Here is a 27,657-nt window from a genome sequence, read left to right on the forward strand (position 1 = left end):
ATAGTTTCTTGGAATGAATGGTGGGTACATTGAGGGGAGAGGAAATTACATCACTCTGGATTTGCTTTTTTTGAACAAGTAGAAATGGTCAGGAAACTGTTATGCGGCAAACTTTTTTTGCACCAAACTTGAACAGAGGCTCTTACCTCTGGAGCAGTCCTCGCCGATGTATCCCTCATCACACATGCACTGACCATTCACACATCGGCCTTTGTCGTCGCAGTTGTTGAGGCAGCTCAGCTCTGCACAGCTCTCTCCTTCATATCCACTCTCACATGCACACCTCCCTTTGATGCAGCGCCCCCTGTTGTTGCAGTTGTCTGGACAGGCGTGCACAGAGCAGTCATCTCCCGAGTAGCTTTCCTGACAGACACACTTGCCATTTACACAGTGACCTCTGGCCAGGCAGTCGTTGGGACAAGCTTTGTGACTGCAGTCCTCTCCTGTGACACCTTCGTCACAAACACACTGCCCATCGATGCAGCGGCCACGGTTTTGGCAGTTGTTAGGGCAGCTCAGCTCACCACAGTCGTCACCTTTGAAGCCTGCATGACATACGCAACGTCCGTCAATGCACTCGCCGCGGCCGTAGCAGTCTGAGGTGCAGGACTTGATGCTGCAGTCCTCCCCAGCGTAGCCTTCCTCACACACACACTGGCCATTAACACAGCGCCCTCTGTGCTGACAGTTGTTGGGACAAGAAAGCTCAGAGCAATCATCGCCCTGGAAACCGGCATCACATGCACACTGTCCATTTATGCACTGGCCTCTGTTGTTACAGTTGTTTTGACACACTAACTGGCTGCAGTCTTCACCTTGGTAGCCTTCGTTACATAAACACATTCCATGTACACACGAACCTCTGTCGTTACAGTCGTTGAGGCAAGTGAGGTGAGAACAGTCCTCTCCGCTGTAGCCAGCAGTGCAGACACACTGTCCATCAACACAGAAACCATTACTATGGCAGTTATTGGGACAGGTGCGATCTCCGCAGTCCTCCCCAGTGAAGCCCTCATCACAGTAGCAGGTGCCATTCACACAGCGCCCACGGTCATAGCAGTCTTTGGGACAGATGAGCTCAGAGCAGTCAGTACCTGTCCAGGGGACATCACACACGCAGTCTCCATCATCACAATGGCCGCGGCCTCTGCAGTTGTTGAGGCAGTTGGTCTCAGAGCAGTCTTCCCCAAAGAAACCATCCGAGCAGGAGCAAAGACCGCCCACACAGCGGCCATGAACTCCACAGTTCACAGGGCAGTCGTCGAGTGTGCAGTTCTCTCCAGAGAAACCCTGGAAGCACTCACACTTTCCGTCCACGCAGCGTCCTCGGTCCTGGCAGTTGCTAGGACAGTTGGGCTCAGAGCAGTTGGGTCCCCTCCAACCAGGCTCACATACACAGCCACAGGTGTCACCACTGTAGTTGCCGTGACCGTTGCAGTAAGGTTTTGTGACCACTTCACCTTTGATTTAAAAAAAAGAAAAAGACTAATATTAGTTTCACATTATATTAAACAAAGTTAAAAGTTTGAGTATCATCTCTACAGCCATGGAAGTACACAGATAGTAGGCCTCTAGCCTTGCAGATTTTACTATTATTTGTTGAAGCATCATTTAAAAGTGTGTAACAATTCAAACAAATTGCATTCAAGTTGTAATGTCTACGAGACAACAGTGAAGTATAAGATTTGCCACTGTAAATTTTTTCAATTAACTCTTATTCGGGGGTGACCCTATTTCACTTGAGCCGACGTGCGCTGAAATGTCTGTGCACGCCACTGTCTATGAGAGTGGATATGATCATTTCTTTCAACACCTCGGTCTCTTTTCTAAGCGCAATCAACTTGATCATTCTTATGAAAGTCAGACTTCACATAGATAGTGCCAAATACAAAGCAACAGTCAGTTAGCTTTGCACAGTGACTGGAAAATAGCCAGCTTCTCTGGCTCTGTTCTTAGGCAAATCAAATCCACCAACAAACATCTCGAGAGATCCCACACTAGCAAGTGTTGACATACTTACTTTGAAAAGCAAAGAGCTGTATTTATATAGGAGGCTGTGTGGGGGATTCATTCTTTGTTTGACAGCCATTTCTTTCTTTCTTTTTTTCTTTTCTTACAACAAGAGTACAAATAAGTTTATTTCCCAAAACTTAAAATTACTCATTTTAGAGTATCATTCAGACATAGCTTATTTTGGCAACTGTAAGGCAAGGTTTATTACTCTAAGTGATATAACAGCAACTACATATGTTGTACTTTGAGCCAAATCAAGACCCATTCAGATTCATTGAAGTGGTCTCTACTGCACGAGGGTGAAAAATACACTGCCACATTTGATTCCAAAGACCTTCACAAGAGATGGATGGAGCAGATGTGCTTTGTACTGGGACTTGTGGGTCCTAAATGGAACACGTTTCAATGCAAATTATGGATATATATAATGGATTATTTCAGTGTTATGTACAAATATGACTGACAGACGAATCACACCCACCTGAAACCTGTGCACTGCAGCAACCACCGCCACTGCCACACTGATCCCTCAGAGATGAAACAACACCTTCAAGCAACTCCAGCCGGATCAGCAGTTCCTTCAGGCCGGGCAGGTCTTCGTTACAGCCGCAGGCCTGCCGAGGTATATTGATTCGATGGGTAAAAACGATCTGGCTCTCGCCATCAACGGTATGCTCAGTGTGGTGATGGCCCGATGAGGCTGGTGCGTCTTTGGGATGGAGAGGTGTGCTCTCCGGTGCGTCCAGGTCCACTGAGCAAAGGGAACTGGCCGGAACATTGATGTTATAGACATGGTTGAAAACCACAGGATGGTCTGCACTGGGGAGGGTGACGTTCTGTCCTTTGGAGGGTGTCAGAGCCTGTCGCCGATGACGTAGGATTTTCTTAACAATACCACCGTTTGATAAGCAGAGCAGAGCAGTGAGGAGGAGGCAGCCCAGAAAGCCTCTCACATCCATGGTGTCGGGATGTGGATTTAGTAAAAATAAATATCAATTTGACCTCTGACTTAAGACCAATACTAATCAATGGGGAGGGTTCTGGAAAATAGACATAAAACAGGCAATTAGACAAACATAACAAATTCAACATTTAGCAAATCATACTTTACAACAAAACTTGAAAACATTTTATATTTGCAGATCCATAATATAATGATTACAAATGATTATGATCAAATCTCTTAAAGCTGCATTGCCTACATTTAAATATAAACATGTGCATTTCCCCACAAAATGGGGTGGAGTAACTCAGTGGTTAAGACCGGTACCCTGTGTGCGAAAGACATCATGGTCGCAAGTTCGACTCCACCCCTGATTGAACTCAATTCCATTGTAAATCGCTATGGATAAAAGCATCTGCTAAATGACATGTAATGTAATGTAAAATGCAGTTGGGAGCTGTCAACGTGTTTGTCTGTGTATTTACATCCAGTAATGAGTACTCATGCTTTTGCTCCCTGCCTTCTTAATTCATTTAGTTTTTGTACTTCAAAGTATAAAAAAACCCAAAAAATATTGAAATCATGGCTAGAATGTGTCACAAGCGAATCGTTTTCATGTATAAATTGTTCAAATTGACCTTTAAAATGTAGGCCATGTTTATGTCTGTATTTCTTTACATTCACATTCTTCACACCCTGATTTTTTTCATTCCAACATGGTCAGACTGTGCCACCCTCCAAATTCTTCCTGAACCTGCTATTTGAGATAAAACAGAACCACCACACTGATGACACAACATGACATTTCTACAAGAATCTCAGTCATTACACAACAGAATAGAAGATGGTGAAACATAACGTTGAACCCAGCAATTTCTAAATACATAATTTGTCTGCTTTTTCTTCTTGGGATTTTAGGTTTTATAAAAGGTAAAAAAGAAACAGACTTAAAACACTCTATTCACTGCTACATATGTTTTACATTTATTACATGTAGAGTTAATCAGGGTGACAGAGCACATGTACTGCAATTTAAGAGAGGGATTTAATACTAAGGAATTCACAGTTGTGTTGGCACATCAACTTCTGCCACACTATGGCCACACAAATTAAGCCCAACAATGTCCCCTATTTACATTTTGTATAATGTGAAAATAATGTGAAAACGGATAAAAACAAATTGCTCCATATATACAATCCTTCTACAACCCATCAACTGCTCAGATGACTTCATCAGCTGGACATAAAGAACACTATAATATGTGGGAGACAAAGTAGAACTAATGACAACCATCCACAGTGTGGGAAATCATCCATGGATGACTTGTCCTCAGTTTCCAGAGGATCTGAGTATTAGAATTAACTGTATTATTTTATTTTTATTTTTATTTTATTGTATTTACTCATCACCTATACTAAACATCTCATCCTCACACAGGCACCAAATGACATGACGGTGTCCCCATCAAAGTTTGCATCTTTTCCATTCATCACTTGACACAGGATGTTTCCCCTGGTGCACATGCTTGTCTGCTGCCATGATGTCTGGGAGGGATAAAACCCTGTCAGTGATAGATTTATGGATTTGGTCCAGATTTTCTTCTTTTTTTTTGTGCTCTGTAACTCCCAACAGTGCTCACGCGTGCAACCACAAGAAAAAACAATTTTACAGTATACATAAAAAGCAGGTGGTGCACTTTCTCATGACATCACCTGGAAAATTGTAATTCATACAATGAATGCTGATACTCCACTGTCAGGTAAGGAAAAAAAGTTCAATATAAGTTTAGTTTTCCTCTTACTCCACTTAATACTTAAGTTTTTAACGACAGAGATACAAGATTATATATCATGCCAACCCACACATAACTTGATTTTTAATAAAAATAAATTCAAATTCAACACATAATTTCATTGCAAATACTGCAACTAAGAGATACTTAATTCTTGTCAGGTGGGAATAGTCTCACACCCTGTCCATTCTTTACATCAAAAGATTCATCTGTCAGTTTTCGATTGAAATTATTTTCCCTCATTCAGACTGAAACCCTGAGGCTCCATCTTAGTACTTTGACGTCCATTACAGTGTGCATTCCTGCATGTACAGTATGTCTTTTTCTCTGAGAAATCATTCTCTGCATTTTGACCCATCCTAGAATCAGGAGCAGTGGGCTGCCACACTGAGTAGCGCCTGGGGAGCAATGGGGGTTGGGTACCTTGCTCAGGGGTACCCCAGCCCTTTCGACCTGGTGGGGACTTGAACCGGCGACAAGCCAAGTTCCCTTTCCACTTGGCCACAGGCTGCCCGTATACAGCATGTATGCACATGTTTAAATTTTCCTGGTAGCCAAAGAACGACTTTTTATTTTTGTGAGTGATGACACACTGATAAGTTACGACCTAATGGTGTTTACATCCATATCCAAGTTATATTTGTAACTCTGAAATTGTGTTTGAATGTAATTACACCCAAAATGTGTTTCATATATATGGAGCTGCATGGTGCAATTACATATTACATATTACAATACAGCAGCAGCTGTGTTGTGTTTGGCACATGTAGGCAGTGGCTTAGAGAGGTTTACTTTGTGTTTTGTTGACACTGTTATACTATGAGAGAGAGTGCCACACAGAAAGATAGATGTTGAGCCGATGAAAGACCATTACGTTCACTCATTCGACAATGGTTTAAATGTTTAAGTTAAACAGTTACAGTTCTATATTGTCGGTCTGCAGTGTAACTATTAACTGTTGACAGCTCAAGTCTGTGTGTATTCCCTTTTGTTTCAATTAAGAATTGTTTTGATTAAGAAATGCTAAAGGTTTGCACAGCATGTGTGTGAAAACCACCACATCAGACTCAACAGACCATGACTTTATAAACAGAACGTTTCCTTTGTGTCATCAGGAAATCTGGAGGTCTTATGCAGATCAAACGGATGATTACGCTAAGATAACAAGAAGCATCACATATCTTAATGAATTGAAAATAGCTGCCACCATTGCCAACACTTTCCCCAAAGTCCCTTTAAAAGAATTGTGAGTACAAAGGCAAAACCCTCTCATCAATCCTTTTTCCCAATTATTGTCCTGACCTTTGACTGCAACTCTGACCTGACCTTCTTCTCAAGTGCCCCTTACCAACACTTACACACCTTCTCCAGTAATATGTTAAGGCACATAATAACCCCAAGCTAGAGTTACACATCTGGTGAGTGCCAGGATTACTGCAAATCTTAATACCAGGTCTTGCAACGTGTTTCTTATCTCCCGCAAGAGACTTTTACAAGACACTGAGACTAGTAATTTACAGTCACAGAGGTAACCCTGGTTAAAATTATCAAGAGGTAAGAAGAGGTCAAAATTCCTCAGTGAAACTGGTCTCTTCCTTTTTGTAAAACAGCCCAAACACCAGACTGTCTGTAGTAATGTTAAAATGTAATTTAAAAACTTTAAGAGTCATGACAGTAAAACCATTACTTAATTTCATTCATTATTCTATTTTGTTGTGGTTGTGAAATGACTGTATTGACATGTTATGTCTGTACTCCACTCCCACAGAAAGTCTGTTTATGTCTTAGCTTCTACTGACTATCAGATTGTCATTAAGTTGCATTTGCTGCAGTTTTTAGATATATACCATCTCCATACATATAGCACACACCAAATAAGATAGCCCACTAATGTTAATTGTATACACAGTGCAATATAAGTGTTCTACTTTGAGACCTAAAAAGGTCGATATTGAGAGAAATGAATTCAAAGCCCCCTCTGACATTTCTCAGCATGCAGTTCATGCAAAGGTAGTTTGATGGCCTTTTAGTGACTAGAGCACAAAAACAAAATTACATAATTAAAAGTTGACTGAGGACATCTATTTGGATTATTGGGACATGGGAAGACCATTTGCACAGAAAAGTGAAATAAATATAAGCTGTTCACTAAGCTGTAATCCAGAATTGCTGTAGCTGTCGTGCTCTTCCCCCACGCTGGCAACAAGAAGGGAACTTTCCCACGTGGAAACGAGAACTGGGAATGTTGGCCCTGGACTGACGACATCTGTTTTGCCTTGTCAATGAAAAAAAGGACAGAGGTACTGTATCCTGTGTCCAGACAATGGCTCAGTTATGTCTACCTATACTAATTCTGAAAATACTAAAGCATACATTATTCTAGACTATCTCCATCTATCCCAATCATCCAGATGAAGGACTGTTTCTGCATTTTTCTCAGTGATTCATGAGAATGATACAGAGGCGACATGTCTGGAGTCTGGACACATGTCTGATGGGAAGCATTTGTGGCGCAGAGCAGCATGTCAGGACTCTGGTCAGTGGTGGACATTAATCAAGTGCATCTGTTTGCTTTGCTCATCTGTGATACTTCAGTGTTTTTATTTTCCGTGAAAAGTTAAGTCTTATTCTCTAGTATCAGGAACAGCTGGAAATCATCTAAGAAAAAAAACAAATGGGAATAGTTACTGTGGCTGATAAAACAAAAAGGGAAACTGCAACACCTCATTAACAGATTGCAAATTTCCACTCTGTTGCACATCGGCTATACCCTTAGGTCCCCTGGGGAATAATAAACCTGCACTTTGTTTCCACAGGTGATCTCAGACTGAATTTTAAGTATGGGCCTCTCTCCCCCACCAGATTTTAGAAAGTGATTTTCAGATGCAGGATTTAAATATTTTGATATACATTTGCTGATTTCAGCATCTAAAATATGAGGGATTGCTTTTGTGCTTATCATATATGTTAGTAAACTTTTTGGACTCTTGATCAGACATAATAAGCAATCCATGTCTATATATATATACACACACACACACACACAGTACATGACCCTTTTGGCACCATTTTATAGACAAAATAGAGATTAATTGCTAAGGAAAGTAACACTCTTGGCGTCTGGTTCTTCAGCAGTGACTGAAACTGAAAGCATTATGTCAGACTGATGGTTAATAATCAGGAGCAGTAATTGGCAAAGACAAATTCAACTCTCTTGAAACATCTGTGATGTCTCCATCATAACCAACACACCTGACTATGGACAGATTTACAATGTGAGAGGTCTAAGCTGCTGCCACAGAACCTGCAGTTACACTATAATAGATATTTATTGTACTGTAATGCTTAACAGAAAAACAGACACTACTGGAAAAAGTCATCCACAACAATGCCCTCACTAACCCTCTGTGTCATCACCGTCAGGCCACACAAACACTACCTCTGTTTCTCCACTGACACTGGAATTTGGGCCACTGAAAAAAAAGGCCAAAACATTTTACATAAAATGCAGAGGCGTGTGATTCTGTGATCAACCCCTGGCTCTTTGTGTAGAGGTCACACAGAAGGAATCAACGTAGAATGAGCCCTGAGGGATCTGCAGCTACTAAACCAGCTGTCCAGCTTGTTCAGAGAGAGACACAATTTCATACAGACGCATCCCAGGACAACCAACACGTACTGCAGCAAAAAAAGAAAAAATATAAATTTTGGCCTCAATATGTATGGATGACGAGTTCAAGAAATGTGGGTTTGGGACTAATATGTATATCTGAGGAAGTGAGTGATTTTAATCTTCTGCTAAAATGTTCATTTCTGCTGAATGTGGGATGGAAAAGGTGACTCAAACCCATGACACCAAAGATGAAACAGAAGTTAAAACCACTATAAGCAGGATTTTGATTTTGATTTCAATTAAGCAGGGCTAATGGACTAAACGGATGAGCTATTTTCCCCCTCCTTGCCCACACTCGCAAGCATCATCCACTTTTCCCATCATTTAATCTCAGTGATGGAAAGATTCCACACAATGAAAACTTGACTGCACTGTTCAAGGTAATGCGATGAATCATCAGGCTGCAAAACCTCACCAGAGAGAGGGATGCTGAAAAAAATGTGTGCACATACACAGACACACTTAGTCTTCAAAAACCATTATTTGTCTCCACACACAGATGTTTTATATACTTTTGGGCAATGATGTACAAACTGAGAAAATGTGTGAGAATCATTTTGGTACGGTGCTGACTGCTGGCCCTTCTACTGAGGTTATCAAATCTGTGGATAACTCTTCCACATGTTCAATCCCACAGTAGTCAGTGTCTGACTAAGAAAGAAGTTGCAGTCTGCACCAGGAATGTGCCTCCAATAAACAATAACTGATGCCAGTGCAAATCTGGTGTTGTAGTTACCTGTGCTAGACAGAAATCATCCAAATAACAGCACATGATGTATGACTGCTGCTATAATGTTTTTTTTTATTTTTAAATCCATCTTTAAGAGCATTAAAAAGTACTGAAAAAATGCTGTTTGCTGCAAGACATTGAACAAAATTAATCTTAGAGACATCCATAAACACATCTTCTTACCTTTACTAGGTGCAGTCTTACTTCCACCCACACACCCCTGCAGGTGAAATGAGGTTTTCCTCTAAAAATGACTCTGTTGTGTCACTGCTTTCTCCGTCAGTCTCTCCAGGTAGGTGTCCGCTCTGCCAGTCCTTCCTCAGCAAGCTCCTTATCCTTCCTCAGCATCCACAGCTCAGACTGTGCTTCAGCTCCTTCAATTACGAGGAGAGCGAGAGTGACTCAAGAGCAGAGAGGGAGCAAGACAGTGGCAGTAAAATGTCTTTTAAAGTGTGAGGAGTGTTTAGCTCTGACCCCCATTTGCTTTATACTCCAATCCCTAAATAGCCATCATTCTCCCTCCCTCCTCAGTCCTTCCTCCCTCCCTCTACTGCAGCTAATGGATACAGAGCCGAGCTGCTGCCTTTAAATAAGATGCCAGTGTGACTGGGAGTCATGACAGAGTGAGCGGCGCTTGTGGTCATGCCGGAAAATTAGAGGGGGAAAGATGGGAATGAGAAGAAAGTGAAGTCCGACTGCAGACAGCAGACAGACGTTTCCCTCCTCAACTGCATTAACGGTGCAATAATGACTTATTGATTTGCACCAGCACAATTAAGGCTTCAAATAAAAACTATAATCTTTATTCAGTTTTCTCAGATTATATATCATATTTCAGAAAATCCCCTCTAAACCATCCAGTTCCCTTATTTCTTATTTCCATACTTCACACTTATCCTTCAGCTTATAAGGATTTGCAGCCATGTCACATTGATGGATGGCTCACATTCAAGTCCAATCACTCTTAACTGGAAGAAATGTGTGACACATTTTCTGATTAAACAAGTGCCCAACTGGTGACATACTGTAAAAAGTGTTAAGTTAAAGAAGATATGTAAGTAAAATGTTAAAAGAAACGATTACTTGATCTGGCACAGACAGTTACATTTCCATACCTTTACCAGATGGAAAGAACAGGACAAACATTAAAATAATAGCAAGCTGCTGTATAGGAATAAGTGATATCAGCTGAACATGAACGTAAAACCACAAGACTATTCAAAGCTCAGCCGGGGCAACAAGCCACCATACAGTTACTGTCTCCACAAAGTTAAATCTAAATATGATTAGATGAGGATAAGGCAAGCATCAGCTTTAACCTCCAAAAGTGAGTCTGTTCAGGATAAGTTAAAGATAACGGAAAGTACTAGTTAATCTTGTGAATTACGGGTAGAAGACAACTTAAACTGGGTGAGTTTCTGCAAGTAATGTAGTTCTACTCGAGGCCAGTCCATCTACTATTCCTTGTTCATTTTGTGAGGTCTTATTTGAGCAACCGACTTCAGAGATTCCAACAACAACATCAAACCTCTGTACCCGAAAGAGTAACAAGAGGAGACAACTGCATATTTAAACCTGGCAGTGTCAAACAAGAACTATAAGACTGTTTATTTCTGTACAGTGCTGAAGGAAAACCCCATAGCCATTATGAAAGAGACACGACAGAAAACACAAAGGAGGTTTATCTCTTAAGCTTGGGGACATAAATATTTTTTGGTAACACTTTAGATTAGGGAACACATATTCACTATTAACTAGGTGCTCACTAACATGCATAAACAGCACACTTATTAATAAATATTAACACCTTATTCTACATAACTTTATTCTACCTCTATTACGACATGAATTAAGATTTTTCCTGATTAAGGTGTTAATACGTGCTTAATAATTACTAATAAAGGTCTGGTATGCTACTTATATGCATGTTGGTAAGCACCTAGTTGATGGTGAATATGTGTTCCCTAATATAAAAGTATTACCTATTTTTCTTTATTATTTCTTTAAGGAAAGGGGCAATGCATAATAAACATTAAAATGTAAATATGCCAGGTTATAGCCTGAGGCCAATTTCCACCTGTAGTCCCTTGGCAGGTTGATGTTATCAGGGATAAAAATGAAAATGCATTCTGGGAAACAACAACAAATACAAAAGTTACATAAAAGGAGGAAATACATATACATACATACATACATACATACATACATACATACATACCCCCCCACACACACAAATACATACTCTTATACATATACAGTGTCAGTGACATTGGATGATTGTAAAATGCTAATGTTAAAGACAAGTCAATTGTAGTACTTTTACAGAAAATATAAAGTACATTGCTGCATAATTGCTTGATTGCACACAGCCCCTTAAAATATTGCACTCTGGTGGAACTGCACATAAAACTATTGCACATCAACAAATCTGGTCACATGTTTGGTTACCCCTCAACCCAGTTTCAGCTGCCTTTTACATGTTGCGGGGCTTGAGCACTCTCTCACCGTCTCATCTAATGCCTGTAGGGAAATTTAACGTCAACCCAACCATGGCAGCCCACTGTAGACCTCCAACTCCTTTAAGTTACGCCAGTATTAGTAATATTTCTGCCAAAGAATAAGGTAATTCAGAAGCTGTTAAATTGTAATATCAGGGGGAAAAAAGGGCAAACTGCTGTTTCATTAATCCCAGAGTGACATGTTTGAATTTATCTCTGTGTGACCAATAATCCAAATCCCAATCTATTTATCATAGTTTTAATATTTAATAATATTCTCACATTAAAATGGACTGAGCATCATAGGAAAGTCAACTTAGGACTGTAGCACAATGTTTGTCAGTGTCATTGCAGGATGGCATGCCAAGACCCAAAAATACAAAGACACAGACTGTCTGTAATTTAAAGTCTTGTAATGCAATACAGGAAGCATATGCATGTCTCATGCAGAGTTCAAGTATGTGTAGAAGAGGGTCCACTTACAGGCATGGGGATAAAAGCATAAAACCTGCTACCATTCATCAAATCAAGTCTCCTCTTGTGCTTCAGAAGACCCCAGTCATCTAGTCTAAGGGCCCTAAATACTGAGAAAATGTGTGTGGAATGAAGTAAATAGTTCACACTGTGGCCCCCTTTTTTATTTAAGACTCCACATGTGTTTCCAATGGTCTGCACACTTCACTACAGCCCATGTAGTTAAACACCTGAACATTTACAAGCTATTGCTACCGACAAAATAACCAAATAGTAATTCATTAAAACAAGACTATCTGAAGAGGAAGATATCTGCAACTGGACTTGGTTGGGGTTAAGTTTCACTTCTCATCCAAAGAGGCTTTTTCAGTTCTGGAACAAAAGTTCAAACTACCATGCAATAGCCAATTTTCACATTTTGTGATCATTAATTAAGAAGCTGCCATCTTTTGTAAGTTCTTTTTAAATTTTAATTCTCTAAATTCACACAAGCAACACTACGAACGATTCATCAATAAAACAAACCGACATACTGGTTGTCAAGGTATTTCAGTCTGGTCCACAGTAATGGACATACTCACATCTTGTGGACCATGCTGAACACCAAGCTATTATATGACAAAAAAGCATTTTAACTAAATCTAGCATCTGCTGAGATATCCCAGCACCAAATAAAGAAAGTGAAATTTATAATAAACAAAAGCTCAAAAACAGCAGTATGACAACAGTACTGGTCAAAGCATTTATAAATAAAACCTGCTGAGCAGATGCCTCAGTGTGAGGAGACTCAGGCCAGACCAAAACCAATGAGTGTTGAAACACAGGTGTTCTTGTGTTGGAGATTAAAGGAGGCGTAACAGACACTTTTGTTCCACTATAAAAGAGTCCAACACGTGGCCTGAAAAATAGGACTTTGATTGAACTAAGGGGAGAATAAAATGCAAAGTTAAAATTTAAGATGATTTTTTAAGATGAAATTCTCAAACTCAACTTGACTTTTCAACCACAAATGCTGAATTTCACTGGTTCAAGTTTCTCAGTGTTTAGAGAGTGTGTGTGATACATTTTAAACATTGATGAATCAAGCAGCTGTGTCTGTGAAAGGATACCCTATTACCCTGATTAATAAATGGATCATATTTGATCCAGTTAAAAAAGAATAAACTCCTGAAAAGGACTGGAAAAAAAAATGCCACTAAACCAAAATTTAATCTTCTGTTCAGTCTGGTCTTTGTCTAAACATGCGTTGGCAGTTTCTAAAGTGGCATCCCTCCTAGATATTTATGCCGATTCATCCAGTCCCACCCAAACCATGCCGGTATGCTGCTTGGTCCAGTCCTCTATGATCTTAAGCTGAACCTGGCACAGAATAAAACATCTCCTATCTGAAATTTGACCAGACTTATAATCATGGAACTTTATGGGTCATGCCTAATTTGGGTTCAACTGTTCAACTCACCATGAGGTAATTGTAACAAGTTTTTTTTCCAAATATGAACATATTTTTTTTTTATATCACTATTTCATCTCCTTAACTGCACAATTTTACCACCTAACTACAAAACATGGGATGCTATGTAACAATCTGGAAAATATGTAAATTGTAATAAGACTGGCTTTGATTTTAAATGTAACCACACCACGAATGAAATCATTTACTTCATTTTTACATCTGGTACAAACTATGTCGAAATGTGGCTACTTACAATGTTTAATTATGCAGGTAGTACATTTTGTATATACAATTACTGTGCAGTACAGTGTGGAGGTGCCTTTAAAGTAGGATGTATTCTGTACGTACCGTTTAATCTTTTCTAGTTAAAGAGGACAAAACCGAGGAGAAGAAACAACAGGGAACAGTCTGACTAAAAACACCGTTATAGTGTTTTTGTATTTTGATGCTACTGCACATCTTGGTGTAGTGCCTGTAAAATTAAAGTATTTAACCCACCTTGAAGTTCTAGGTGGTCTCCGTCACTAGTCTCCATGCATGGTTTAGATTTAGATGTACAACTGTGTCATGTTCTTTCTACTCCTTAATTGCAGATCCCACTGCATTCAAAACAGACTTTTTGGTGACTTAGAAAATGTCTTGTAAACATCACTGGACTGGAGGTTCTCAATCATGTTTTCTTCAAGTTGCTTAGTGTTCCATGGTATTCATGGTACAAGTTTGGAAGCACCCAAAGGGACTCAAATTTGACACGTCACATTTACTTAAATATTTAATGTTAAAAATGTATCCTACTGGGGAGGACACAAAGTGAAAAGTACCCACAAGACAACTTTGAACATAATAGCTTTCCAAAATATAAATGTATACACTAAAATTATTTAAATAACATGAATAAAAGAGTACTCACGAGAGAAATCATGTTTGTTGGAACTGCAGAAACAAGTACACAATGGAGGCGTCATCTGAAATGCTTTTCATTCACTTTGAATGGTTGTGAAATGGTAAACTTTTCATGCGACATTGCGTCGATCAAATCACATTTAACCATTTATGTGTTGTATACACATGTCAGAAAGCTCTTGATGAGTCACTCATTGATGTAAAAACATAAATGAGGGCAGCAGTGCCTCACTATCAAGCTTGGTAGTTGATGAACTCCAATCCATCAAAATATGTCAACAATGTATTTTGTAGGTTGTTGCAAATCTGAAGATCAGTCAAGTCAATTCCTAGACAAACCAAAAATAACACAGTCATTAGGTCATAGTCTATGACGGCATTGTATCAAATCTGATCTCTACACAAGGACTGTGAGGTTTTTCTCGTGGAGTCATTGGATTTATTATCAACCAACTGTCAAAGTCATAAACACAGCAACATGAAGAGGCTACTTCTCACATGATCTCATTGGTTAATAGCCGCTGCAATTTTAACAAAAGACATGACAAACTATATCTGCCAGCAATCTGATTACAATATGTCAAATGATGACAAAACTTGCCACTGCACAACTACATGACTTTACTGCAGGATATTTACTCTCGAGTGACATTAGCAGTGAGAAAGAGTAGCTGTGTTTTAAGAAACCAAAAGCACTGAGCCGAATGACGGAAACTGAAAAAACAACAAAGATGGAAATCCCTGCATCCTCGTGTGGAGACACTCAGCTGCAGGCCATGTGCAGACACAGAGCAGACCAGAGATGTCAAGATGCTCACACAAACATGAACTAATATGGCTCTGAATGCATCACAAATCTCTGTGGTCACTCCTGAGGTTTGCCAGCACAGCTGCAGCTGAGAGCTTCCGATTGCATTGACTACAGAGAACAACTTCAACCACAACTGCAGGCTACAAACGGCGTGGAGATCCCTTCGCTTTGTGGTTTCCCTGCTGGAGCTTATTGGAGATTACAGGATGCTAGGGCATTAGTATAAGAATAACACAAACACTGGTGAACGATCTGTGCTGAATGTGACCATTTTGTTATCCACTGTGTTTGGCTGCAATGAATTAGAAGTTTGTCTACAACAGGACAAGAAATCCATAATGAGATCAGCCATTAATCACTGCAGGTGTGAGGAACACTTACATTTTAATCCTTTCTAAGTCAGGCATATACCTCTGTAAATCTTATACATTCTATGAAAATATTATGTAAGAAATTAATGATTTTGTCAAACTATAATTTTCACTGGAGTAAGAGACTACAGCTATGATGTTTGGGTACAGTGGTGCTCATCCTTTAACACAATGGTTCCCAAACTGGGGGGCACAACAAATGAGGCATGCTGCACCACTTGCAAACCATGAATGGTGCCACCGCAGAATTCAGCAAAATAATTAAATTGTCAAGGGTAATTAAAAGCATGAACAAAGAGGCTCATATATTCAATCAATCGGTCACATCTGCCTGTGCTCTCTCTCGCTTTCCCTACCAGTGCGCACATATACAAACAAACAGTTTGTAAAATCAGACTGGGTAAAAACACATTTGTTCTTTGTGAACAGAAACGATGCACATTTAAAAACAAGCTCTGTTTTCCAATCCAATCCAACTTTATTTGTGACGCACTGTAAAACAGCCACAGTGGACCAAAGCGCTGTACAGAATAATAAATAAAAGACTAAACAGATAAAAGGCATGAGGCAAATAGGCAAAAAGGCACATCTAAAAACAACTCAAATAAATTAAAAGACGTAAAAATGTGGATAATAGTAAAAAGCCAAACAATAAACCACAATAAAAACAGATCAAATCAAATAAAAACAAAATAAAGCATCAAATGCCTATGAGAGAGGAAAAGAGATGAGTTTTAAGAAGAGATTTAAAAACAGACAAGGAAGACGATTGTTTAATGTGCAACGTGGGGTCAAATGTCTTGCCCTAGGACACATCAGCATGTAGACTAGCAGGGCCAGGAATCAAACCCACAACCTTCAAGTTGAAAGGCAACTGTTTGGTACCTTCAACATCCGTTCAATAGTTGAAAAGAAATATAATTCAGTCTTAAACAAATTAAAAACTGTCTGCCCGAGGGCCACACTCCAATTGTTGCTGATAACTGTAACATTAGATAAGGCCGAAATATTCAAAGTCATTTGAATACTTCAAAAACACTGCCCCACCATTAAAATCACATGGGAAAGTTAGCCTGCAGCGGCAGCCAACACAGTCCAATTTAGTCTTCATTATTCCAAAACAAACTTGGTACTTCGTTTTCACCGTCTAATGTTAATTTGCCAAGTTAATGGTCTTGCTGAGCTTGGAGAGAAATTATGAATATTAATTAAAACAGACAAAGAAATGAAAAGCAAGCACTGACTGTGTTATAAGTGTCTTTTGTCAGTGTCTCATGCTCCAGTAAACTCAATGTTGTTGTGAAGGTGTTCAAACCTTATCAACCACACTCTTTTTTTGGAAAACTTGGGAGAAAATTCAGCTGGTAGATATCATCTGCCTCAGTGAGAATATTAAAATAAACCTATTTGACTATGACTACATATTTTTTTTTACTTAGTTTCTTAACCACCAAATTCAGCATCAAATTCATAGCTTCTCTTTGGTGTATTTGTCTGACACTGAAACTATTTCAAATGCAAAGTACTATTGTAAGAAAAGCACTGAAGTTTGCCAACTAGAGGACACAGAGGAAAAGCATTTCCTCTAAACAAATCTTCTGACGCTTTCAGAACAAGCAATTCACATCATGCTGAAATGCATCGAGTCCCCGACGACAAAAACCCTGCCAGACTGGAGCCGCAAATGTGTCATCACAGATATCACGTTGAACAATTATGCCAAGGACTTGTTATTGTTTACATCACTGCCTGAGACGGAAATCGTCTGTTGGGTGTTGATGACATTCATACAAACTTCAGTCTTTCAAAGTCTCTGTGTGGAATATTTCTATGGGGCTTCATAATTTTAAATAAACAGTCTGAGGGTCATTTAACCATCTGATTATGGCTTCAATTACCCTTTTTGATGCAGACCCCTTTAAAAAGCAAAGGAGTGTAATCAGCCTAATGTTGTGGTTTGAAACATGTCATTTTGTATCCTTCAAAAAGGGGCTTAGATAAGTAAGAAAAGTGTTTATCCCGGGCTGAGCTGTGCTGCAGCACGGCCTCAGTTTCCAGGCTTGTCTCATTCCATCCCGCTGACATTTCCCCACTGTGGGAGATGGCTGGTCTTCACAGAGGCTACTCAGTCTGGCCTTAGTTAACAGTTACTCAGCATATTTATGCACACAGAGGCAGGAACTGAGCGGCCTACACTTGGATAGTGACATATGGAAAATGTGTGGGAGCCTGAAGTAATTGTTAACACTGCAGTGATGTCTTTCATTGCGAGGTCTTCAGTTTTTCATGCTTTGAAGAGAAATTCAGATCTCTCTGGTAAATCTATAAAGACATGTTTAATGATGTATAAGGCCATTTTCTGTCATTCGTTCTAATGGGGAAATAAAGACTAAAGCTAATGCAACAATCAAGCATAAATTACTCATTTATGCTTGAACAAGTTTTGACTAAATCCTATTTAAAAGGTCTAGTGTATAAGAATTCAGTAAGACTCCTTTGCTTAGGAACCATTCTTTTTTTGTGTAGTAAGCTTTTGCACATGTGTGTTTGAGCTGCTATAGAACCATGGCGATACAGGCCCTTGCAGTAAGTACATCTAAAAGGCTTATTCTTAGGCTATGAAAAACAAAAATGTGTTACTTTCAAAAGACAAATTAAAATATATTTATGGGCATTATATTCAATTTCTGCCAATACACCCTCCTAAATGTTACACACTGGACCTTTAAAAAAAACATGCCAACAATGTTAACATGCTTTGGTTGGACACTATGGCAATACTGACGGACAACAACTGCAAACAACTTGCACCACAATGAACTGGAAGCAGACAGGGCTGAATTATGTTCTTTAGAGCACTTTGTTGCTCACTGATGTGCAGATGAGCCAACCAGTTATCTGTAACTGTCAACACTGACTCTGTTGTATGGAGGAGGGTGTGAAAAACATGGCCAGCCTAAAAGGAATACATCAGGTAAAAGACAGTATGTTTCAGACTGGCTGTCAGGGCCACACTGAGACCACACAGGAAACAATTTGTGTTGACAGGAAGGACAAAGATGGCTGCAACTGATCATTATCCATTTAAGATAATTCTGTCTTCTAAAAGCAGGATGATGCATGAATGAAATGTTTTGTCGGATATGAAAAATTTAATTTGGCTCATCTTGTGTGACTAATAACAGAAACCAAACCTGTATACAACATGACAAATGTTGCATTACCACATCGATCCGACATACACACTTTGGTGTGCTGTACAAACACTTACCCTACTGCCAATCTCTTATCTGGAACATACATCTTTCTGAGAAATTAATATATTTTAAAATGAATAGTTTTATGACGAGAACATATATGAAAAGTGGGACTTTAATCATTCTATTTAGGAAACAGAGGCAGGAAGTCAAAGTGTTGAAGGCAACATATGCTGTCTGACTTCTGAGGGAGCATACACTGCAAGGACGGAAAACATTCTGCAACATCTATTAAAAAGTACAACAACAAAACCATCCAACCAACCATTTTCCTGATGACCAACATCTTCACTTCAGCAGATTCAGGATATTATAAAACTGAAGGCATCACCAATTCAGGCTCTTTCGCTGCTGCTGCAGCAGTTGTTTAATAAGGATAAATGTGTGTAGCCACATATTAGTTTGGAGTAAAATGGAAGAGGTGCTCTTTATTTACCAGTTGCCATGGCAGTCTCAGATCTCCACTGGCGATGGATTTCTTTTTTTATTGCATGTGCTCAACTCAGTTTTTGAAGCAAATTCACATAATCTCTTCTCAGACAGAGTCTCTATACACAGAATATCTGCTGTAGTAAAAGACAAGAAAAAGCTGAAGTCTGAACTTGAAGTCAAAGCCACAAACACATGAACGTCCAAAGAACATTTTTTGGTCCTGATTCTGTTTGTGTAAAATGTGGCAGGAAACATAAACACACAAGGTGCAACCAAATATTTACTAGATGATGTCATGCGATTTAAAAAAAGAGAAAAGGAAAACTAGGTGCCAATCAGCAGAGGGTATTTTCCCACAAATCTGCCCCAGCTGGTCGGAAAGATGTAAACCAGTTCCACATGTCATATTTTTACCAAGGTTTGAATCTGAAAACATATTAGGCTCATAGTGCCTTCACATATGTACCTATTCAACTCTATACTGGAACACTGGACAAAAGACAACATTTCACTCTTCTTGTTCATAAAGATCTCCACAAACCTCCTGTTTGCCAAATACCAAACTGAGACAGCTATCAGCAGACTGTCAACTGCTGAGATAAATATAAGTTAAGATGAAGATGGCTCTAGTATCAGTGGGATAATAAAAGGTCAGCTCAAACACTGGTCTAAGAGTTTAAAAAGGAGCAGCTGCTTTGTGCTCCAAACATAACAAATGCTGCACACAGCTGGGAAGACAAGAGCAGTGATGTTGTGCTTTTCAAGCTACTGGAAAACTTTGTGTGGGTCAAACATCTGGATAAACACATCTACATTATTTTTAGTTAAACATCACGAGTGACCATTAACAGGATTAATTACTATGAAAAGCAAAACTTTAAATCTTAAAAAGGTCCAGTTTTTAAGAGGTAGTAACATCCACTAACCCCTCTTATTCACATGCAAATCAGGGAAACTACACAGACCACGAAATACATATTTATTTTTCAATATGTAATGGGAAACATACATTGTGGCTATTTTTGTTCTGCTTGGGTTGCTGCAGAAGCATGGATGTGTGAGATGGCACCCTCTGTAAAGACAGGCTCTTACCTAAAGTGCATATATAAACCCTATTCTAAAAGAAACATACAAAGTGTGCGTGTAGTACATTTTAGTTCAATTTTGCCAATAAGAAGCCGCCTAAATGTTACACACTGGACTATTAGAAGGGTAAGTTAACATTTCTTCAAGTATATCAGAACATACTTTTTCATAGGCCAAATGGACATCAGAGCAAAAGGGCATTCATCATAAAAATCACATGAAATCGTGCATCGTTTAATGGATGCAGAGTGAACATGCTATGATTTGTGGCAAGCTCCAAACCACTCAGTCATCCTGCAGGAATTGAGTGACACTCTTCCATATGAAATCAGGTATTTAGTGGTTTGAGGTCTCACAGAAGAGATCTGCACATCAGATGTGTGTGCAGAAACAGAACGGCTAGAGACGACCTTTAGAGGAACTTTACTTGCAGACCAAGAAGCAAGGAATCCTAATCCTTCAAAACTGTCAGTATCATGAGATGTGGTCTTATTCTACAAACCATACACTCAACATGTGTAGTTTTCTGTTTGATAAACCTGCTGGCATACTCATCTCGTCTGCTTCACTCATGTTTAACATTAGTCAACCCAAAACCCTAGTTCAGTCTGTCAATAGATAAATAATGTCAATTTTTTTTATTAAAAGAGGCTGCACCAGCTGGTAAATATGAAGACTTGGGTTTAAGTTTTTGATGAAGATCATGAAAACCACAAACAAAGTCAACCAAAACAATCTGCTGTTACCGTGACAACGGCACTGCTGACTTCAGGCTGTGTGAGGTACAACCTTTCCGTAAATACTACTCAAATGATCTTCACTCTTGACTCAATCTGACCACATAATTCATTCTGCATTCAATTTAAAGTTTAGATCACAGGCCATAAATCCCTGTCAAATTAATTCTGACACACTGATACAAAGTTACATGATCACTAAAGTGATTAGCAAAGATGTAGAACAGATCTTTCTGTAATGAAAACTGCTCAAAGCACTTTACGCTTCAGTTTAGTCCACAACACTACATCCCTGGTGCTAGTCCAGAGATCTGATCCCTACAGTCTGCACTATCAGTTTAGTCCACAACACTACATCCCTGGTGCTAGTCCAGAGATCTGATCCCTACAGTCTGCACTATCACACTTTGGGTGTTGTATTTAGAATCAGTTTTTCAGTTTTTGTTTGCAGAAAACTAACAACTGTCTCCAAGAAAAGATAGCTGCTGTCTCTAAAACCATGGTGAGGAAAACATAAACATCTCAAACAGTGAAAGAGACAGGGGGAAGCTCAGTGACGCAGGGGAACCTGAACAGGGGGATGTCGTCGGCCTAAAACAGATGTGCTGACAAATAAGCCAGCTGCTGTTCTCAGCAAAGATGACATTACAGCTGTGAGTGCCCCTTTCAGGTTTAAAAGGGGCAAAAGTGATGTAAAATATTATCTTAACTCTCCTTTTCTAATCAAACTCTCTTAACAAAGAGTCACAATGGATTTGGAAAATTGTGCACAGTTCAAAGCAAAATAGACAACTAATATGATCTTCTAAAGACAGCTTCAATGCCTCCTGTTCCATGTCATAAAAACAGCACCTGTTTCAGAGTGAATGCATTCTATCATTTACATTGCTTGAATTCATTCATTTTAGAAGGGCTTTAAGTGTGGAATATTTACACGACTAATGGAGGCATGTTTTTATCCTGAAGAGTCCTGGAATGTAGTTTCATACATAAAAAAAATTAAGAGATGCAGTAGATCAGCAAAGCTGCCATCACACTCTGCACACACAATAGTGTGGCACCGGCCTGAGACCAAGAATAACAGTAAATAATGATAATTGTATTCACCTGGAACATCGGAGCAGCAGATGGAATCAAGTTCTGTAGTAGAAGCTTCCATCCATGAGGTGACCGAGGTCTAGGTCCAAGAGCTCCAAACGTGATGAAATAAAACAGCAGGAGACGTTTCATCCAACTGTAGTGTCATCATCCATTCGTCTGATTCCTTAAAATAAATAAATAAATAAAACATAGAAGTAAGTGACGCCTTTATCTTAAATGGAACACATTTGTAATGCTGACGTTCTCAGTGGCCAACAGACGTTGATATGTGCACAGGTCATCTGCTCCATGCAGGAAGTCTGCAAAATAATGGAGCCAAAATCAATACTGGTAATAAGCCATCAAGTGATCAAAAGAGGTCATTGCTTCCAGACAGAGGCAGATTAGAGCTGGCGTGCTCGCCTGACCACCACTCGTCTGAAGGACGTTTTACTAACAATGAGCTCCACTTTTATTGGATCCTCTTTTATGGTCTATTGTCTAATAGTTTACTGAAAGACTATTAAACCTCAGTGCTTTGCATAATGTTGAATACACATGTAAATTCCCATCATTCTTCAATGCTAGGTTGTTGGGTTTTTTTACTGGTAGAACATTTTATTATCTCTACAAGAGATTTAAATCTGATTTTACTGATATGCTGCATGGACCTGTGCATGTTTCAAATAAAGGTCATGCTTTTTAAAGATAGTATATCATAGACATCAGCAGATTTACTATGTTATGTTGGTTTACTATGGTGCGACCATTAGTTTCTCATTGTGATAACTAATGACCAAACCATTTCTTGTTGAAGTAATGAAACATTTTGTTGGTATTAAGTAGTTTATGCTACAAATGTAAACTTTACATTCCAGATGAAAATATTACCAAGTTCAATCTAACAAATCAATGGACAAAATTCCTGAAACAGGTCACAAAATGATGCATAAACAATTTAAAGCATGACTCATAACATTCTACATGTCAGCCATTACATTATTTTAGGCTATGGTGTCGTTTTCACCACTGTCTGAATATTATAAGTTATGAAAATATATAAATTTAACAGGTTCCATTAAATTCCACATTTTCACTGTGATTTTACTGATGTGAGTTTGTTTATATAAAGGGTAAAGAGTCTTTTCCATCGTTGCCCCCTCTCCCAAGTGTGTACAAAACTATTAACCTTTAAAACCAACCTTTCCATAACTGCTTTTCATGTGTGATATCTAAGTGTCTTTGAGCATTGTTAAACATTAATGCATTATATAAGTGATGATGGATGAGCAATTAAAAACTGCATAACATGTAATGTGATTTAAACATGACAAATGCATAACTCATTACATATTTTGTGATCACATAAAGAAGTGGAAAAAGAACACTATAAATGTATCTATGCCATAAATTTGATGTATATTTGCCCTTTACTCGTTATTGGTTTAACATCTTCAACACTCCAAGACATTAATGTCGATTAAATTCTAATTAGGACTCTAGAGTCTTAAGACATTTCTTTTATGCCTGCAAAAAAAAACCTCAATAAACACCAGTTGGCATTTGAGTTGCTTTGGGAAATCCTTGAAGCATGCGTGCTAGTGCAGACACTTACGTAATTTCCAGGACAAAAGACATTCCCCCCTTCACTGAAAGTGTTGGATGTTATTCTACCTCAGGGCAATGTCTGGAGACAGAGGCTTGATGAGTAAATCAGGACTTTTTCAACTGTTTCCCTCTCTCGTGAAATCTGAGGATGTTAAATGTTTCCTCAGAGTAGATCTCATTTCCCTATAAGGAAAACTTGGCAAATTTTCAACCATATTTCCATGCATTAGTCATGAGAGTTACAGTGCAATGCTCTCCATGCTTCACAACGATCCCTTTATCACAGCAGTGAGACAGTGAGTGGTCAAGACTGGCCAAACAGCTCAGTAAGCATATTCTGGAATCACATCACTGGAAATAATATGGGGAGAAAATGATTGATGTTTTCAGTGATTTTAGTCAGTCTACATTGAAATTGGTTGTCTGCTTTTTCAAGTTATAAAAATCCACAAATCTCAACATTTGCTTGATTTGTTACGTAGCTTCTCAAAATAATCTTTATACTCTTTATTAATATTCCCTTACTAAATATGAATGTGTTTGGCCAACAAGTCAAAGTTTCTTTACAATTAAATAAGTAGCTAAAGACATTCTGCTGATTAAACTTGACTTTGCATTTACATCTATTTTACCACACACTCCAAATACTGGAATAAGCTGAGTGTAATGAGATCTCACTAGTGAAACTCAAACACCATAACCAGCTGATCACTTTTCTTGTTAGACAAATTCACTGGCATTTCTCAAGATGTCAACAAAAACACTACAATTTCAGTAGAGTTAGTGAAATGAAATGAAATATCTACATCTGATTGAATCGAGAGTTGATGTTTTCAATGCCTTTTAGAGCAGTCATCTTCAACTATAAATTAGACGTTTACCCAGATGTTTGCAAAACGTTTCTTAGCTGTGGGGAAAATGAAAAGGTATTTTGCTGTCCAGGAAAACACCACATCCCTAGTGACAAAAAATATATTATTTTAAGCTATATTATATACAGTATGTGATGTGCTTGTTTTTAAAAACAGACGCCTGTGTTGTTCCATGAGCATTATGTTTCTTGTGCAGTTTACAAAGAAAACAGGTTCACATGGAGCACAATGCTGCTGCTGCCAAGTACTTCTTCCCCTTTGAGAATAAAATCATGGAAAAGCCCAGACGGGTTGTGTTTTGTTACTTGAGTGATGTCCTGCTTAGCATAGATCCTGGGAACAACTGCCCACTGTATGTAATGTGCCGAATATATTCAAGTTTTATTGCTTTATACCATTCAGATTTATAGATACAATCTGGAAAGCTAGTTTTCACCTATTTAAAAGTAATCAAGATCAAAATCTCTTGTCATTCAATGTCTCATTTTGGACTTCGACCAAAACCCCCTACAGCCTGGTGCTTTTATTTTAGGGACTGCGTTAAATATTTGGTTTCCAGGGGAACTACTGACCGAGCACCAGTTCAGATGTTTTTTGAAAAACTCTTAATAATCGGCATTACTCTGCACTTTTTAACAGTGCTGCCTGCTCTAAATGTGACTCAGAGTTAATATTGTGCCAGATGATGCTGAGCTCTCGACACTGCTCAAATAAATTATCCAAGCTGAGCACCACCAGGAGCAGTTTAATATTTCTCACATTCTGGATATAACTGCTTATGTGTACTTTGGCACAAAATTAACAACTTAAATTTACAACTTTCGATGTGACACCAGACCTTTACTTTCAAAAAAATAGACCTGGTCAGAAAAAAAGCAAAAGCCTGGAGCTTGCAGAAAAGAAAACCAAAGTCAACATCAGCTTGGTCATGAAAACATGAAATCACCAAAACGGGAAGCTGAGATGAATTCTGTAATCGATTCACACAAACAGCAGAACCAGAATAACAGCCAAAATCAAGAATCAGAATCTATCTTTAAGACATGCCCATCCTACATCCATATACACAATATCTCTTCTTGTCTACATGTCTGTTGACAGACAATCTCATTACCGGTGTTCTGGATGAAAAAGTTCAAACTATAAAAATTCTGATGTTTTCTCCAGGAGTCTTTCCAAAACATACAAGGCCGCAGGAGGCCCTGGAAGACCTCAGGAAGTTGTTGAGCAAAGCTGCTTGATCCAAGAACACCAATAAAACACACGTCGCTAACGGACAACTTGCTTACTTCAGTTTGAGGGAACTTAAATCATGTAAGTGTCACCAATAAAGATTTCTTTGGGTATCATTACAGTGGAGTTATTATAGAGTGCTGAAATGATATCACCCAGAACATTTAAAATCATTCATATTGCATGAGCTCTAACATTATCTTAGTTTAATGCTACCATTATAATTCCCATGCAGTGACTTCTCAGTTTTGTTGTCTTTGTAATTTGCAAAAAAAAACACATAAATGCTGAATATTTTATAAACATGTCTTTTTAGTAATGCTTTTTTTCCTGATTAAATATTAAAATGTATTTTGATTTCTCTATTTTTTGTAGATAGTGTAAATGGTAACTCAAAGTATGTTTACATCTGGTTCATGTCAAAAGATTTAGCAACATGAAGAGACATCATTAAGATTTTTGTGTTACATAGTATTGATGTCATAAGTATTGTTCAGTCAGCATCAGTGTTTTTGTCACAAACTAACCAATGGAAATACATATACAATATACTATATTAAGCACTCCATCCATGATTTTATTCAGAGCTATGTACTTTTCAATGAATGGAGAAAAATTGCCTTCTATTTTCAGAATCGTTCAATGTTCTTAAACAATTCCAATACAATATACTTGCTTTTCCATCCTTAATGTTTTACAAGTTAAGCGCATGTAATATTTGTGTCTGATGTTCTGTTCCATCTGAATTCCATGTGGGAAAAAAAAAACCATCAAACCCAAATAGGACACAAAAAAAATCTATAAAAGTGATCAAATGACACTCAGGTTTGGAGACAGTTCATTATGTGAGCATAAAGAGAAATATCCTATTACATTGTGGTAAATATCTGGAGGAAGGCTTACTAAAGATGACAATATCATTTACAGAGAGAAAGCCTTTATTGAATGAGCTCTTTGCTTTCCAGGTGGAGGATAAATCAGCTGCAGATGACTAACTGGCCATGAAAATGCTACGCTTTCAAGAGCAGTGCCACTGATCTCAGCAGGGACCTTTATTTTATTCATAAGTAGTTATTTGATTAACAGAATATTTTTGATATCGTGTAGAAAACGTGTGATTAATTATACATTTCACCAAGACTCAGATGTTTAATATGAAATCCAAGATATATATATATATTTATATACATATATATCCACCACTGATGGTTCTCTGAGTGCAATCAGAGTGTTCAAAAGACATTTGTCTGCATCCTGTCTTTTTAATTATATATTGACAAGACCTCAGGGAGTGACCTAAATTAGACTGCCAAAGTGGGACATGCACAAGAACACACACACACACACTGCACAAATAATACAAAACATCAGCTACACTTAACTTCACTGGGGCCCTTCAGTTTATGAATGTTTTGGGTATTTTATAATCAGCACAACACAATGATGGGTGAGAGTAAATGTTGTGTCAGTCAGAGTTGTGTCATTTACATACATACCAATTTTGAAGAAACTTGGAGTACACACTAACCGACTGGTTTCAGTAAAATTTTTTATGACGACTAAAAGACTAGCGATCATACATTCTAACGACTGCGTCTAATGAGGGATCACAGACTATATGGTTTGTCAAATCAACTAAAGCCAAATGAATGCAGCAAGCTCTCACAGCAGCAACCATTTTTTAAAAGGC

At 38.5% G+C, this 27,657-nt stretch overlaps 1 protein-coding gene across 5 annotated transcripts in view; it reads right to left on the reverse strand.

The window, feature by feature from the left end:
- Positions 1 to 22,346, reverse strand: part of tnca (tenascin Ca) — a 43,937-nt gene extending 21,591 nt beyond the window's left edge. Inside the window, exons 1-4 of one of the 5 annotated variants that reach the window (XM_044012246.1) lie at positions 22,282 to 22,346; positions 9,336 to 9,526; positions 2,495 to 3,053; positions 147 to 1,460 (exon numbers count right to left, since the gene is read on the reverse strand). In XM_044012246.1, coding sequence (XP_043868181.1) covers positions 147 to 1,460; positions 2,495 to 2,972 — 1,792 coding nt within the window. In that variant the 5' untranslated portion in view covers positions 2,973 to 3,053; positions 9,336 to 9,526; positions 22,282 to 22,346. Of the gene's footprint in view, positions 1 to 146; positions 1,461 to 2,494; positions 3,054 to 9,335; positions 9,706 to 22,281 lie in introns of those variants that run through there. The other 4 variants (XM_044012247.1, XM_044012248.1, XM_044012249.1 and 1 more) reach the window with 4 other exon arrangements.
- Positions 22,347 to 27,657: the final 5,311 nt, after the last annotated feature.

This window comes from Solea senegalensis, linkage group LG21 (assembly GCF_019176455.1).
Source record: "Solea senegalensis isolate Sse05_10M linkage group LG21, IFAPA_SoseM_1, whole genome shotgun sequence".
Classification (NCBI taxonomy): domain Eukaryota; kingdom Metazoa; phylum Chordata; class Actinopteri; order Pleuronectiformes; family Soleidae; genus Solea; species Solea senegalensis.